Source organism: Eublepharis macularius, chromosome 3 (assembly GCF_028583425.1).
Source record: "Eublepharis macularius isolate TG4126 chromosome 3, MPM_Emac_v1.0, whole genome shotgun sequence".
NCBI classification, from domain to species: Eukaryota; Metazoa; Chordata; class Lepidosauria; order Squamata; family Eublepharidae; genus Eublepharis; species Eublepharis macularius.
The window spans coordinates 153082795-153098229 of record NC_072792.1 but is presented as its reverse complement, the minus strand read 5'-3'; the positions used below and the strand labels follow the sequence as shown (position 1 = coordinate 153098229).

The 15435-nt window shown below is 42.3% G+C and overlaps 1 protein-coding gene across 1 annotated transcript in view; it reads left to right on the top strand.

The window, feature by feature from the left end:
• The first annotated feature begins 1186 nt into the window (after positions 1–1186).
• B3GLCT (beta 3-glucosyltransferase) overlaps positions 1187–15435 on the top strand; it is a 100193-nt gene continuing 85944 nt past the window's right edge. Inside the window, exons 1-2 of the mRNA XM_054973064.1 lie at positions 1187–1367; positions 13031–13092. Coding sequence (XP_054829039.1) covers positions 1286–1367; positions 13031–13092 — 144 coding nt within the window. The 5' untranslated portion in view covers positions 1187–1285. The remainder of the gene's footprint in view (positions 1368–13030; positions 13093–15435) is intronic.

Sequence of the window (15435 nt, the reverse complement as noted above, 5' to 3'; positions counted from 1 at the left end):
AAGATATCCTTCAGTGGTGTCAGTGCTGCGTTGAACATAGTTGTGCATGATTTTTCTTGGGTGACATAACAACTCCAATTTATGAATATTTAAAATCTTATTTCATCTTAAAAATTTAAGATTCTGAAGGTTTCCTTTCTATACCACTTAAGTGCAGAAACTAATGAACTTACACATTATACACAAAAAAGTAAAGTTGTCTGGGTCTTGTAGAGTTCTGAGCAGAGAAAGATGTCCTAGCAAAGAAGCTTGTCCTTAGCAAGCAGATTTGTAAAGACCTCAGTAAAATGTCTTCCTGAAGCCGAGCTACCCATTTGGCCCTAAGAGTGCTTATGTCTATTGACCTGTGGCCAAAATCTGTGTTTTTTTTAAAAAAAAGTTTATTTCTTCTAAGCATGCTGACAAGAAATATAAAACAGACTAATTTAAAATGGATTAATAATCTATCCTTTTAACTGTTCTGTCATACTCTGGATTAATTTAGAATACTATTTTCAGCCACTCCATCTATCCAGTGTTGTTCAGAATCCTTACTACTCTGACTGGAAGTTTGATAGGTATTTAAGGGATAACATACATATGGTGTGGGACAAGTGGATATATATTTCGAGTTAGATGGAACAACGTGAAATGTGGAACTCATTGAAGATTGAAAAAGGGTGTAGGGTTGTAGGTTATTTTATTTTTAAATATTTCATGGAATTTTGTAGCTCTACTTAAATACTTTGGTTTCTAGGCCTTAAAAATTGTAAGCCACCCAATTTACAAGTAACCCTCTCTCCTCTGGATTAGAATAAACACTCTTTAATTCACTTTCCTCTTATGTTATATTCAATGTACAGATGCATTTTTCTCACTTTTCAATATATATATTTACGGACGTGTTGTGAATTGAAGGGCGGGGGGTTGTTATCATTTCTATGTAATTGAGGTTTAGTTACGCCGGAATAACAATTGTGTCACTAAAACCAATAGTGCTTGAAACAGCAGCAGCTGAATGGACGGGGCAGGTAAGGAAGCCTCAGGCGGCTTGAGAGAGGAATTGGGGCGTGAGGCAGCTCCGGGCAAGAGAAAAGAAGCGAGCGGCTCTTTCTTCCGCTAGATGGCGCCATTGCCCCCGCCTCGCTATTTCTCGCTTCCTCTCAGGCTTCCCGGCGCCTGGTGCTGCTGGGCGGCGATGCCCTCCTGAGGCCGCTCGGGAGTCGGCGGTGCTCCTGCAGCAGAGGCGGGAGAGCGGCCAGGACAAGCCGACTCTTCTCCTCCTCGCAGCGGCGGTGCTGCCAAAATGCCGCGGGAAGAGGAGCGCAGCTGCCCCTTAACGTCTCTCGCCGTAGCCGCTTGCCTCCTCTTGTCGCTCTTCACCCGGGGTGAGTAGCCGAAAGGGGGGTGGACATTTTGTCGTGCCGGAGAGGAGAAAGGGAGTCTCGCCACCGTCCCCTCCTCGCCGGGCGGCTAAGAAATGTAAATAAAGCGGGGTTCAGCCGCATCCGCCGCCGCCGCCAGGCTGTCCTCTGCCTGCCCGTGAGGGGAAGCGGATGCGGAGGCAGCTTCCCCCTTCCTCGAAGTTTGTTGATGGGATGGGCTGGCGAAAGAACGGAGGAAGTCGCCTCCCCTTGGCCGAAAAGTGGGCGACTGCGGCCACCGGTCTTTTCCGCTTCAGGGCTTAACTCTCGTTTTCTGAAGCCGAATTGTAGGTGGGAGAACCGAAAAGTTGTTGCGCGCCCAGGCGAGAGTCGCGGCTCTTTCTGAAAGAGGGGGGAAGGGTCGGGGGCTTAAAGGGCGGCCGCTTTCGTGGGCCGAGGCGCGCTTCGTGAAGCGAGCTGGTGCCGGCGGTCCGTGAAAGCTTCTGTTCTGACCTAGTTGTAGCTGAGTAGCCGTGTTGGTCGAAGAGCGAGATCCGGGTCCAGTCGCACTTTAAACACCAACTGGGATAAGAGCTTTCCAGAATCAGACCTTTCTTCGTCAGTCTGGGAGCTTTGACTCTCTAAAGCTCATACCTTGGAGATCTAGTCTTTAAGGTGCTTTTGGACCCGGATCTTAGTTGTCACCTAACTGGGTGCCACTTGGCTCTCGTTATAGCTGCAACAGAATGGCTTAGCTCCCCTCCTATAGACCTTCCAGAGGTTTTTTTTAAAAATGGGGGACGGTATTCGTGTAACAGCCCAAGGAATCCAAGCTCGTCAGAACTTGTTATCAAGATGCGAGACTGCCAAAGAAGACTGGGATGGCTATGCAGAGGAAGGCAGTTGCAGACTCTCTCTGTTCCGCTCCCGTCTTGAATGCCCCATGGTTGGGGTCACTGTGTCTCTGCAACACGTTCTTCTTGCTCATGCAGATGCCACATGATAGGAAATCAACCCTTTTGCCCCACAATGAGCAGTCCCAGAGTAAAAGTCAAGTTCTTCCAGATGGATCAGCTGCTTTCAGAACCACAGCCCACCCCTCTTGGCATATCAGGACTGGGAAGAGCCCCCCTTTTCTGATTCTGAGCATGGCATTGTGCCATAAAAGGAATCAGTAATCTGGGTTTGGTGATAATTAAGAATATGCATGCCTCTAGGGGTCTGGGTCAACAGTTCCTGTGTGGGGCATTTAAAAGTTATGCCAGCTGCCTAAGAGCTGTTGGTGGAGAAATGAGAAATAAAGAGGAGAACCTCCAGATGTGCAGGGCAATGTGTGTCTGTTTGTTGAAGTACCGGTCTTGCCAAGTTGTGTTTGGGGTATTTATAAAGAAGAGTAATAATACTTGAATTCTGTCCGCTGTTGGGTTTTGACCTCCCCCCATAACCTTCAGAGAACCTCATCTGACATATTCACCACTGAAAATGTTTGTAGAAGGGGTGTAGTTAGTTTTCAACTGTAGATTCAAACTGTCAAAAGGCTTGCTTCCTATTCCTATCATGAATTGATGTACTCTATGTTAAACAGATTTCAGATTTCACTTTTAAGGGCAAAATTTGTAGCCTGCGTTTATTGCAGGAGGAAAAATTACAACCTCTGTTAGTGTTGACAATGTCATATCAAATATATGGTGAGCATGTAGCTCTTACTGGTCTTTTTCTGCTCCCCCCCCCCCGTATTATATTCTAATGTTAGATTGAGGAATGAAACCGTGTGTATTAGTTGCTGTAGTACACAAGCTTGCTATAAGTCCTGCAGGAAAGGGGACAGAGCTATAATTGGCCCGAGAAAAGCGCATTTGTGGTTTAAAGTCACTGGGCTGAAAGCACTGGCATTTGCAGAGATCAAAATCAAAATTGTGTGCCTGCTTCAGGAGCATCAGAGTTGCTTCTAAGTGAAGATGTGAAAATGATAGTATTAAAATATGACATATATTGATTATTTCTTTCCAAGGTAGGTTATAAACAGAGAGATTCACTATATTGTTAATCTGTGGCATTTAATGTATGAGAATATCATGACATAATATTTCGGTTTATGGAATTTAATTCTCGCAACACAGTTATAAAGCTAACAATTCTTGCTCAGCGAAGTCACAGGCTGTTGCTGTTACGCTGCAGCAGCAGTCAAGAGAGTTGGTGTGAAAAAATCACTGTAAAAAACCTGACTGATTTATTTTGCTGCTTTACCGCTTCTAGCTGCCACTGTATCAAAGATCCTGAGCATCTGAGTAATAGCAATATGGAAGTAGTAAATCGTGAAAATGTATTAACTAATAGGTTTGAGGTTCTGCCAGTGTAGATTAGAAAAGAAATATAATACTGGACAGGCAGGTGGGACTGGGGGCTCTTGTTAAATGATAAATACCATGTGATCTCTGGTGATTGCTGTTGTATGATCAAAATACCAGTTATGGGTAACTGTTAAAGAAATGAAAAATCTGGGACAAGTACAATACAATCCCAATTAGCCTGATTTATTGTGAGGATGGAAATTTTAGGCAAATTAAGAAATTCTCTATTGCAAAGTGTTCTCAAATTTTGCCAGGAAAGGCTCCTCAAATGTAGGGAAGAAGTAACGTCCCATGTCCAAGGAGAAGTAACGTCCCATGTCCAAGAAGTAACTTTCCATGTCCTAGAAGAAAAACGAGGGAGGAAGACATGCAGAGCTCAAAGTCTTTTTTTTAAGTGGCTGCCATTTGGCTGCCATTGTGGGGTCTCATACAGATAGCCAATATCAGGGAGAAACGCTGGTGGTGAAACATTCTCAGTAGTGGTACTGCAGTTATGAAACATTCTCCTTAAGGAGAGCCATGGACTGTTTCAGGTGGCAATTAAACTTTTGTTTCAGTAGGCTTTAAAAATGATGTCCGGCTTTTAAGGCACCTCTGTTTCTTTTGTGTTGTATGGTATTGTTTGAAAAACTGTCCTTAACAGCTTGTAAAAGGCAACTAATAATTTTCAAATAATTATTGTACAATCATACATGATTCATCAATAAATCACATACATCATTTATTAAGCTAACAAGTTCATTCAGACAGCAACTTCCTCAAAGGAAGGAATCATAAGCATTTTGCTTGGAAAGTCAGTCTTATTTTATTCAGTGGGGTTTACTCCCAGGCATGTGGGCTTTGGGCTATCACTGCCAATGTGGTAGCACTAAATTTACAGCTAGAGCAAGGGCATTTCCAAGTGGGGACACCAGGCAGTGAAGAGTTTTTGTCATACTTTAGTACAGGGTTACCCAGGGCTTTTCGTTCCTGTACACAGTACTGGCACCTCTTTTGGCTCAGGCCCCCAAGGCAGTGAAAATCATGAGTATTGGCACCTTTTTTTTAAAAAAGGGGAGGGAAAGTACTGGGGTAGCCATTCTGATCATATTATAGCCCATTGCTAAATACACATGGAAAATGCCACAGTTACCCCGTGGTTTGTGTCTCTTTCTTACACTGAATAAATAAATGTACACTTGAACAATTCTTTCTTGGTGCATCATATATAGCAGGGGTGTGTTGGAACTCTGTATTTTGCTTCTCATGGGGTGAGGGCCATTGCTACAGTTTTAAGATGTGCTGCTGTATTGCCATAGTATGAGATTGGCCACTCAAAGGTTAGGCAGATAATAAATTGCAATAAGATAATAAGTTGCAAACTCCTCTGTAATGTTCTTTCAGCAACCTCTCTTTCAGTGTGATCCAAGAAGATGGGTAAAATTCGTTTTCCTGTTTGCGTTGATTTGATTACAACTGTGGAGGTCTCTGGACACTTGCGTACACTTGCGTTTCTAAAAATCTCTCTTTTGGAATATCAGAAGTATACCATATGCCTAATGACTCTCCTCCTTTTGGGGGGGGGGGCTAATGAGCCCTGTCATTTAAAAAAAATTATCTTACAGTTATCCATGCTAAATTTGAAGTATATTATAGCAGACTTTGTTTTAAAAGATCCCCAGCAAGTTCATGCGGACAGTATTGATCAACTGGGGAATGTTTACTAGATTAGTAGTTTCTCCTTGATTCATTTGCCAGCAGTTTGAGAGTCACATCACAACTTTTAGAGAGGAATGAGGGATTATCAACAGGAGAATTCTTTTTAGAAGTCTGTTCAAGCAGGATTTTTTTAGCAGAGAGAGACAGAGTCTCTTCACATCCCAGCACAACCCTGCAGACTAATGATAACACTAGTGTTCTGTGCTAGATGAGGTAGAATTTATTGCTCTGAATATACCCTGAGATTGCTACAACATGTCTATATCAGTAACCCTCAAGAGGTGAGGTTGGTGGTGTCTTTACAGGTTCTCTGGAAAAAATTAAAGACTTTTTTTTTTGTTCTAGAAGGGCTTTGAACTAGTAAACTGGCTTAATTGTCATTGTCAGTGCCATTTCTTTTGATGGATGGACCTTCTGTCAATTCTAGGATCCTTTCCATATTTTAGGTTTGTTTACTATTTCTGTGAGCTGCACTGGGAGCCAGTTTGGGGCCAAACACTAGTGCACCACTGGCGCAGAGGGCATAAGTCTCACCCGCGGAGACTTACGGATCCAATTGGTTTCCAGAATGCTCTGCGGGATCCTATGCTTGACGGCGGTTCGTTAGATGAGCTGGTGGAGGACTGGCAATGCCGGCTCTCCGAAGCCATTGATGAAATCGCTCCCCGTCGCCCTCTTTGCCTCCGTGTAAGACAGGCTTCCTGGTATACAGAGGAGCTTCGAGAAAAGAAGCAGGAGCTAAGACGGCTTGAGCGAGTGTGGCGGCGATCTCGCGACGAAGAGGCAAGATCATCCTATAGGAAGTTTATGAAAGCCTATGAGATGGCAGTGAAGGCTGTGAAGAAGGAGTTTTATACAGCCTCCATCGCATCAGCTAGCTCATGCCCAGCAAAATTGTTCAATGTGGTTCGGTCACTAGTCTCCCTCCCAGGGGGAGGCCGCCAGATTCAGAATTCGGACATCAGCTGTGAGGCTTTTGGGAGCTTTTTTGCTGAAAAAATTTTGTCTCTCCGCCGTGACCTGCCTGCCAGCCACAGTTGATACAGTGAAGGAACTAGAGACCCCTTGGCCGTCTTTAGGGTCAATATTTGATCAGTTTAGTCCACTTTCTGGGAAAGAGATTGACAGGACCCTGCAATCAGTTAGGCCTACCACGTGCCCCCTGGACCCATGCCCATCGTGGCTGGTAAAGGCCAGTGCCGATGGTCTGCGGTCCTCGTTGGAGGCCGTTGTTAACACATCCTTGGGCACGGGTTTTTCCTGAGCCACTAAAGGAAGCCGTGCTGAGACCGCTCCTGAAGAGACCATCACTGGACCCCACTGACCTGGTCAATTATCGCCCAGTCTCAAACCTCCCATTTCTGGGAAAGGTGATTGAGCAGGTGGCGGTGGGGCCAGTGTACCTGAGGGACCGTCTCTCCCCATATATTCCCCAGAGAACCCTCTGATCAGGAGAAAAGAAATTGTTATCAGTCCCTGGCTCCAAGGAGGCCTGCCTGTCCTCGACTAGAGCCAGAGCTTTCTCAGTCCTGGCTCCTACCAGGTGGAACGCTCTGTCTACCGATACCAGGGCCCGGCAGGATCTACTATCTTTCTGCCGGGCCTGTAAGACAGAGTTGTTCTGCCAGGCTTATGGTTGAGGCTGGGCCTCCCCTGGCTGGAGGATACAACATCTCCCCTCCTTATGAGAGCTGCCCACCACTGTTCTTAAGCTGCTGCTATGTTCAACTGCACTGTTTCACTATTTGTAATTAACGGTATTGCCGCCATCAAGAAAAAGAGTGCTGCTATTTTTTAATATTTTTGTACAGTTCTTTTAAATGTTTTATATGAAATGTTTTAAATGTTTTAATGTTATTATCCGCCCTGAGCCTGCTTGTGGGGAGGGCGGAATATAAATACGATAAAATAAAATAAATAATAAAATAAATAATAAATTTAAGCTCCCCTCTGTCTGGAGATCAGGGGGCGGGGCCACCGGCCATGTGACTATTTTCACTGAGGGCGATTTAAACTTTAAAAAACTCCCCCCTTGTTCCAGCTGGCCCAAAGTGACGTCATTGTGCGGTCCTGAGTTCCACCACTGAGTTCCACCACCTCTTCTTTTCCCAGAAAAAAAGCCCTATTGCTGACTTGAATTTCTCACTTTTGCTGGCTTCCAAACTTTAGAATCCAGAGTTATAGATATAGGGAGTGAATGTGCTCTTCTTGTATCTATTTCTCCCTTCTCATGAGACAATAGCCTAAAGAATGGCCTTATCTAAGTTCCCTAGGCAACTCAGAAAAAAAAAAACATTTTCAGCCAGTTATGCTGTTCTGAAGCAACTTTCAGCAAAGATGGAACAGTGAAAGAGAGAAAGTGGGGGGTGGGTCTGTTTGCAAGCACTATTAATTCATTCTAAAATATGTATATTAAAGTATGAAAGATGATAATAAAAGATTATAATAAAAGATTATAATAAAAGGAATATTAAAAATCTTAACTCTACAGTATCAAGAACATTTCCATAAACAGTGCCATGGGTAAATAAATACAAGTTTACAAAGACAGCATTAACAAGAATCCAATACAGAGTTGAAGAAATGCTGAAATAGAACATAAGCAATTTTAGGACTGATATTAGACAACATGAAGCATAGGAGCACATATTTAAAGCAACAGGCAGTACATAAAGCAACATAGTGGTGAAGTCTAAAGTCCCTAATGCATTAGCAAAGCATCTGAGGACGCTCCCCCTACAATATAGTCCTCCTATATGAGTAAAAAGCTTTTTTGAATAATTGGTTTTGCATCATTTGTGGAAAGCCCATAATTGAAAAAATCTGATTTTATGGGCTGTAATAATTCCAATATGCCATACTTGGGAAAAAGTATGCGGGAAAATGATCCAAGGGCACATAGTGCTGCTAAGCTTAAGGCTAAACAAGTCTCAAAGCTTGGCAAAGTCAGTTTTTGAACGGGAGACAATCTTGGAAATGTGCTGTGATCTTAAGCAGCATATGTATTCATAATATTATCCTTATAGTGTCTTAAAATAGAAAGTTTGTCAAAAGCTTTAAAAATAGTGGTATGGCAGCAGTTTTTTAAAAATTTTAGTTTCAAAAGAAGCTTTCCACTGTTACTGCAAAATAAGGTTTCATAATAGCCTTCTGCTGGCACTCACAAGATAGCACTTTAAAATTGTTTTTACTTACTGAACATTGAAAAGGAGTTTTCATTTCCCTTTCTATAATCTATTGGCTTTCCCCAACCTAGTTCTTGCATTGAAAATAGCTTGAACATAAAAATGAAAAAGAAAAAAAACCCTATTACTGGAAATGCATAGACATAAAGTTATTGGGAAAACGGTGAATATTGGCAAGTGTGATCTCTTCTTTTGATTTTCATTTCTGTTATCTGGGGAAACAGACATCACAAGTGAGGACAGAGAGGGATTAAAATACAGCACATCTGTAAGACAAGCTTCCCTTTACCTTCTGCTTCATTTTTATGGAAGTAATATTGAAACGGCTGCTGCTATTTAGCTAGAGGTGAGAGTTTCTCATATGGAAAGGATAGCTACTGTGGTCTGTGCTAGATCAAATCAACTAAATGTGTCAGCACGATAAAATCTACAATACACCTACCATAAAAAACAGGGAGGTAAGAAGAGCAAGACTCAAAGTGATTCCCCCCCAACCTACTTCTGAAGTATGTACTAAGATTAAAGGTCTTTATACATTAACAATAGTCATAATACCATTCATGGTTGAGTTAAGGAAGCTCTATTGTTTAAATGATAGTAGAAATATGAGATCCTTTATTATGGCAGTATGTAAGTGAGTTCTGGTTTATGAAAGTTTATGCTGAAATTAAAATTGTTAGTTTTCAGGGTGCCACTGATGATTTATTTTGCTGCTGCAGACTAACATAAGTTACCCATCTGGAATTAACACAATAGTAGTTAGTATTTGTGAATTTACTTGTCCGTGTACTAATTACTTAGATGAACATTTGAAAAGTCATCTTGGGTTGTTTCATTTCTTCAATTTGAAAAGTGATCTTGGTTGGGCTGATCTAATCATTTTGATCTAATCATTCTTTACATGACAGCCAGTATAGTGTAGTGGTTAGAGTGGCAGAGTAAGATTTGGGAGACCCAGGTGTGACTCTCTGCTCTCCCATGGAAGCTTCCTGGGTGACCTTGCACCAGTCAAACATCCTCAGTCTAACCTACCTTGCAGGGTTGTTGTGAGGGTAAAATGGTAGAGAATAGAATAATATTAGCAGCTTTGGGTCTCATTAGATAGAAAGGTGGGGTATAAATGAAGTAAATAAAAATAAATTATTATTTGGGTGTGGCAAAATTGAAAGGAGATACCTATGAAACTGTATAGAGCCATATGAGGAAAGGAACCGAAACGAGCAAAGCAAAGAGAGAAAATAATACCATCATTTAGACAAAAAATGAACCCAACTGTTGGAGGAGCAGCAAGTATGAGAATTACTCTGGGTTTAAAAGAAAATTTAAAAGCATGTGAGATGAAACAAGGGGAATAGGGGCCCATATTTTTAGCAGTGCAAAAATGACTGTGAGAGGTATGATGTTATAAATAATTTCTTCTGGAATTTCTACCCTAGTGTTTGGAATATAGACCAGTTGGCCTCTTATTCAGGCTCACTCTGTAATCCCTGATTTGTTTCTGGGTTGTGTATTAATATTTTATAACCTGAAGATACTGTATGCTGCATGAGATATTCAAAAGTTATGATGAGACAAGCAGTGTTTTAGTCTCAGCTGCATATTTCAGTTCACATCTCATCTGGCTTCTCACTTGCATGCAAACATCTCAGCACTGTGAATCCCATGTTTTTATTGAAGTTTTGCAAAATAATACAATTTCAGTGCAATCCTAAGAATCCTGCTCAGGATTGCACTGTTAATCAAGTAATGTATTATTTTCTAGGTTAATACAAAGTTTTACATAGGAATGCTTTAGAGCAGCACTTATGAGTTGACCTTGAAATGGCAGATCTGAAAACAAAAATATGCTGTTTGCATATGCAAAGTTTTTCTTCTGTGGAGAGCAAAATGCAATTAAAATTCTTGTAGCCTAAGTCTCAACAACGTTTACAGAAAAATAATTCCCAGTTATTTCAGTGGGACTTAATTTCCGGTAAGTATATTTAGAATACTAGGCCTAGATTCTAAACTATTATTTCAAGGAAAGATGTTGTAGATGCTATAAAATATATTTTTGTTGGTAACTTACAGGATATGGAGACTTTCCAAGTTACTTCTTGAGCTTTGTTTCTCTGCTTCTATTATCTAAATTGTTTTCTTGTCCCACTTAGGCACAATTTGTCAAATATGAAAATGAGATACTATTCAATTTTACATGCTATATGTTTTATATACTGAGTAATTTATTTTGTATTTAAAAGACATGCAGGAGGCCATTTATAAGCCTACAGATCCTATTTGTTGTTCTGAGGTTATGTATCTACTTTGTAGAGCTTCTGGAGCAGCGTAGCCATTGTTTACAGGACTGTTTTAATTACACGTCTCCTTATTTTATTTGGTATGACTTTGACATGAGTAGTAATTGTGGCTTCATTGTGGAACAATTGCTAGGTAGACTTAAGTTTAAATGATGCAGATTAACATAGGATGGTAGTGAATTTTTTATGTTGAATTTTTGTTTGACAAATAGGTGATGAGTTTGTAATCATGGCTGGTGAAATGGAGATTGTGTGATTTGTGATATTTTTTCATGTAGAATACTTTAAGGAACAATAGACATTTGTTGGTATTTCTTACAAGTTTATATACTATGGTGAGACACCAGTAACATTTTTAATTGTGGTCCAAATTCAAATATTATAATTTTAAAGAATTTGTTTAAAAGAAGAGCAGGCACTTACAATTTCACTCAGGTGCTGGAAAACTGAAGTATATTAAGTAAAAACATGGAGTAATTTAAGGCTGCCAATCTAATTTCTAATATGTGTGGGCAGTGCAGATGTTGTGAGGACTGATATTATATGCTTGTTTACAATTAAGACTAACTGCAGCAATGTTTTCCCTTTGCAGTTTTTTTCTAGATTGGCATTGCTGTTACATCCATTCCTTCAAATGAGAGTCCTGTGGATCCGTTTGGCTGGGAGAGGTACTTTCCTCTGGGGGAAAGAGATTTCCTGTAATGCAAAATGTTCAGAAGAGCCAAAAGAGAGCACCTTTGCTAGCAAAACGGGTCTGTGGGATCTAACCACATCATTAATTTTAACATCTAAATAAGTTCACGTTAAACACGTATAGACTACTGACCCTATGTTGAATATTTCAGTACCCCAGCTTGCTGAGGTAGAGAACTTAAGGTTAAAACAACTCAGAATCGATACAAGAAAGAGGAACTAAAATGACCAGAGAGTTGCTGCAGTACCATAAATATGCTAAAGCGCATGGGGCTTTTTTAGTTAAAAAATGTATAAAAGTGTGCAAGGTAAGGACAGAATGGGTAGAGATTTTCACTCTTCTGTGATATAGTGAAATTGATTGGTTCTAAAATAGAAAAAAATTCTTATTTCACACAGCACATAGTTAATAAAGAATATGTTGCTGCTGGATGTGCCTGATGACCAGTAGCTAAGATGACTCTAGAAAACCAAATGCTGGGGGACATAGTAGGGAGGGCTGTAGGCCTTCTTTGTAATCTTTGTAGGAGTTTCTGGCTGTCCACTGTTGGAAACAAGAATCTGGACTAAATGATCCTACCTAGAAGAGCTGGTTTTATGTTTTTAAATCATGAATTCCTAAATCATGAATGTTTCAGCCTTTTACTTCAATTAGCTATCTTGCATGCATTCCTTTTTGTCTTAAGAAAGAAGCTCAAATTCCTTCCTTAGCAATTCATTGAGCAATTTCCAAGCTTATGCAGTTTTCTGTCACTGAGAATGCACCATTTCTTCTCACCTCCAGTTGCCAAATACAGTATCATTCTGGCAAGTTGATAAACTTATTTTCTACGTACATGAGGTAATAATTTTTAAAAATCAGGTTTCTGATGTGTTTCCACATTATCAAGATCAAACAAATTGTCATTGATACATTAGTGGCACTTGTGTTGCTGTTTACAAATCACAGCCCAGATGTATAGCAGCTTTTTGCAAGTCTAAATGAGCCCATGTCAGTTCCTGGCACTGTTTCAGGAAATGGGAGCCTGAACCCCTCTTCACCCTGAATTCTTGGGAGGCCTTCTCTAATAATAACTTTTAACCTAAGGGTAAAGAGATATTCATGACTGTTACGTGCTAGCACATTGTTCAGTAAACCAAAGTGCTAGAGTAGCCAGATGTTATTTTTATGGGATTTGTTTTGACTTGAAGCCAAAATAAATTGGCTTCACATCAAAGAATGGTTTTCTGTCCGGAGAAGCATGAGGGTAAAATTGTCAGACTACAGAAAATGATACTACTATTGAAACAGCAGAATTGTCTAGTAGTTGAACTGTTCACAGGCATTCTATGCATTGAAGAGATACTATTTTGTATCTTATATATTGTTTATTAAATCTTGTTTTGTTGTAGATTTCTCAGATTCGAAAATGAGATAGTTTGAGAAAAAGGTGGATAACATGCTTCTCCCTTCTTATTTACAGCTTTGGCTTTACATATTGCTGCTGAAGAGGTAAAGGATCAGAGCAAGGTTCTGGTATCACAGGTACTAAATTCTTTTTCTCTCCAGGAAGACACCAACATTTCAGAAGATGTACTCTTCCTTTAAATCTTACACTTCCTTCATTTCTGTTTCCCATTTCAAGTTCATAAGAAGTTCATAAATTCCACCAAGTATTGTTGCACACAGGACTTCTTGAAATGAAAGAGATGTATAGCAGTCTGATGAATTGTGTCCCTGTATTTGGTTTTGTAAGTTTTTTATATTCTCTTTTTTAAAAACTTCAACTGTAGTACAGCTCCTTTTTCTTAAATTTAAATAATAGCTTTGTTGCTTCTCTTTCATGGCTCTTTTCCTGACTACTCTGGTAATGTTAAAACAAGGTGGTCATACGAGAAAGACAAATAGATGGTTATATTTCCAGAGCCAGATAAGCTGGAGTGGGAAGTTGTTGATGTCATTGGAGCTCCTCTGTTACCTCTGACATTCTAATATTACTGGACCGGTGTTAAATGGGACTGTGAGGGAACAGCAGATGTATTGCTTCTATAATATAAGAAGCGCGAGCGCCCAACTTACCGGGCGCTCGGTTTGCTGCCGCCAGGGTGGGGAGGCGGGGCGGGCACCGCGGCTTCTGGGTCGGCTTGCCTGGCGTCCATGGGGGCAAGCCGACGGCCAATCAATTCAAATCCCCGGCCAGCCAATCGCGGGGGGCGGGGCGGGGTCTGCTGCCGGACCTTGGGGAGGCAGTCTTCCCTCTGGTCCGGCGGTTTCTTATTTAACCAGCTCCAGCCCAGCCCCGCCGCATTCCGTTCCTGGCTGTGAAATCCCACCCTCCGCTCCCTCTGTACTTGGGTTTGTGTTGCTTGTTTGTCATAACTTGTTCCTTGCGGTTGGTCATTGCATCGGATCTCTTTTGGGGGGAATCAGGGCCTCTGCCCTGGTTCCCGGTAAGGGGATTCCCATAAGGAATCTTGGGAGTGAGTTACGGAGGTGCATGCCCAGCTCGGGGGCTGCCAGGGCGTACTCACTACCAGGTGGCAGGGGAATCATGCGGGGGTGTACACCCATGTGATTCCCCCCCAAATGCCACTCCTGGGTTCCCCCCTTCAGCACGGGCCTGAGGGGGGAGGGGCCATCGGCTGGCAGGCAGGCCAGCCGATGCACAGGGATCCAATCCACATGACTGCCAATGCTCCTCATCTGCTGTTGTTTATAATAAAGTTATGGCCAGAAATGTTCTCCAGTCACGTGTGTGGTCTCAGTTTGTTGCCGCGCTCCCCCCCCCTTTTGCCTCCCCACCCCTTCAACACTAGGCTGCAACAGTCTTTTATTCTGTTTAATAATCTTCTATCTGTGCTTGCATATTGTAGGGGCTATACCCTAATTAGCGTGGAGTGTTTTCCCCTTTCCAATCTATGTTAAATAATTTCAGCTAAATTTGTATGTGTATGTGCGTGCTCACGTGTGTGTTCTCCACAATCTAAACAGAGGGGGCAAACCTGATCTCTCAAAGTAAGGTCTATTCAATGGGTGCTATAATAAAAAAGATCTGCTTCACACCATCTCTGATCTAAACACGGTGAATGGTGGTACAAATTGTCTCCCAACTACCTGAATGAGCAGAGTACAAATTGTCAGATTCTGCCAGGGATGCCGCTATGTGAGGCGCTGGCATGCCTGACCTTGATCCTGGCAGACCATCAGGTACTGTGCAGGATCCCGCTCTGTGGAAGGAGGGGAGTATACATCACCCTTGTTCCCTCTCAGTCCACTTGTAGGCCTGCTCAACCTGATGGAGCCCCGGCTGCCTTCCCTTACTCCTTGCCTTCCAAAGCCTCCAGACTCACTCCTCCTCTCCTTCATCTTCCTTACTCTTCCTCCTCCCAGCTTCTCACTCACCTAAACTCCACCACACTACTACTCAACCCACCCCACCCTGTGGGTGGACTTCCCTTATATCCCTTCACCCATTCCCAGCTCTACTTGCCAGCCATGGCCCCGGCTGTCTTAGGCAACCACACCTGGGGTTGCTCTGTTGTTGGCTTTGGGCAGCCATACCTGTGCCTTCTCTGCTGGCTGCTAGGCTTTCTTTGCTGATTGCCTCAGGCAGCCCCACCTGTGTTTGCTTTGCTCCCAGCCTCACCTGATCCTTGCTAATCCCTTCTAGCCTGCCTGCAGGTTGGGGTGTGTCCCTGTGCTACCTTTTCTCCACTGCCAGTAAGGTTGCTGGCTGGCTTGCTGCTGGCTGACTGTCCCTGCTTCCTGTGCCTTCTCCCTCGGGTCTGGTCCCCTCCTGGTGGTCCTCACTCTCCCTGCCTGGTCCCTGGCCTCCCACCGGAGGGTGGGGCTAGCTGGCTTCCACCTGCCCCGTCTGACCCTCTGTGG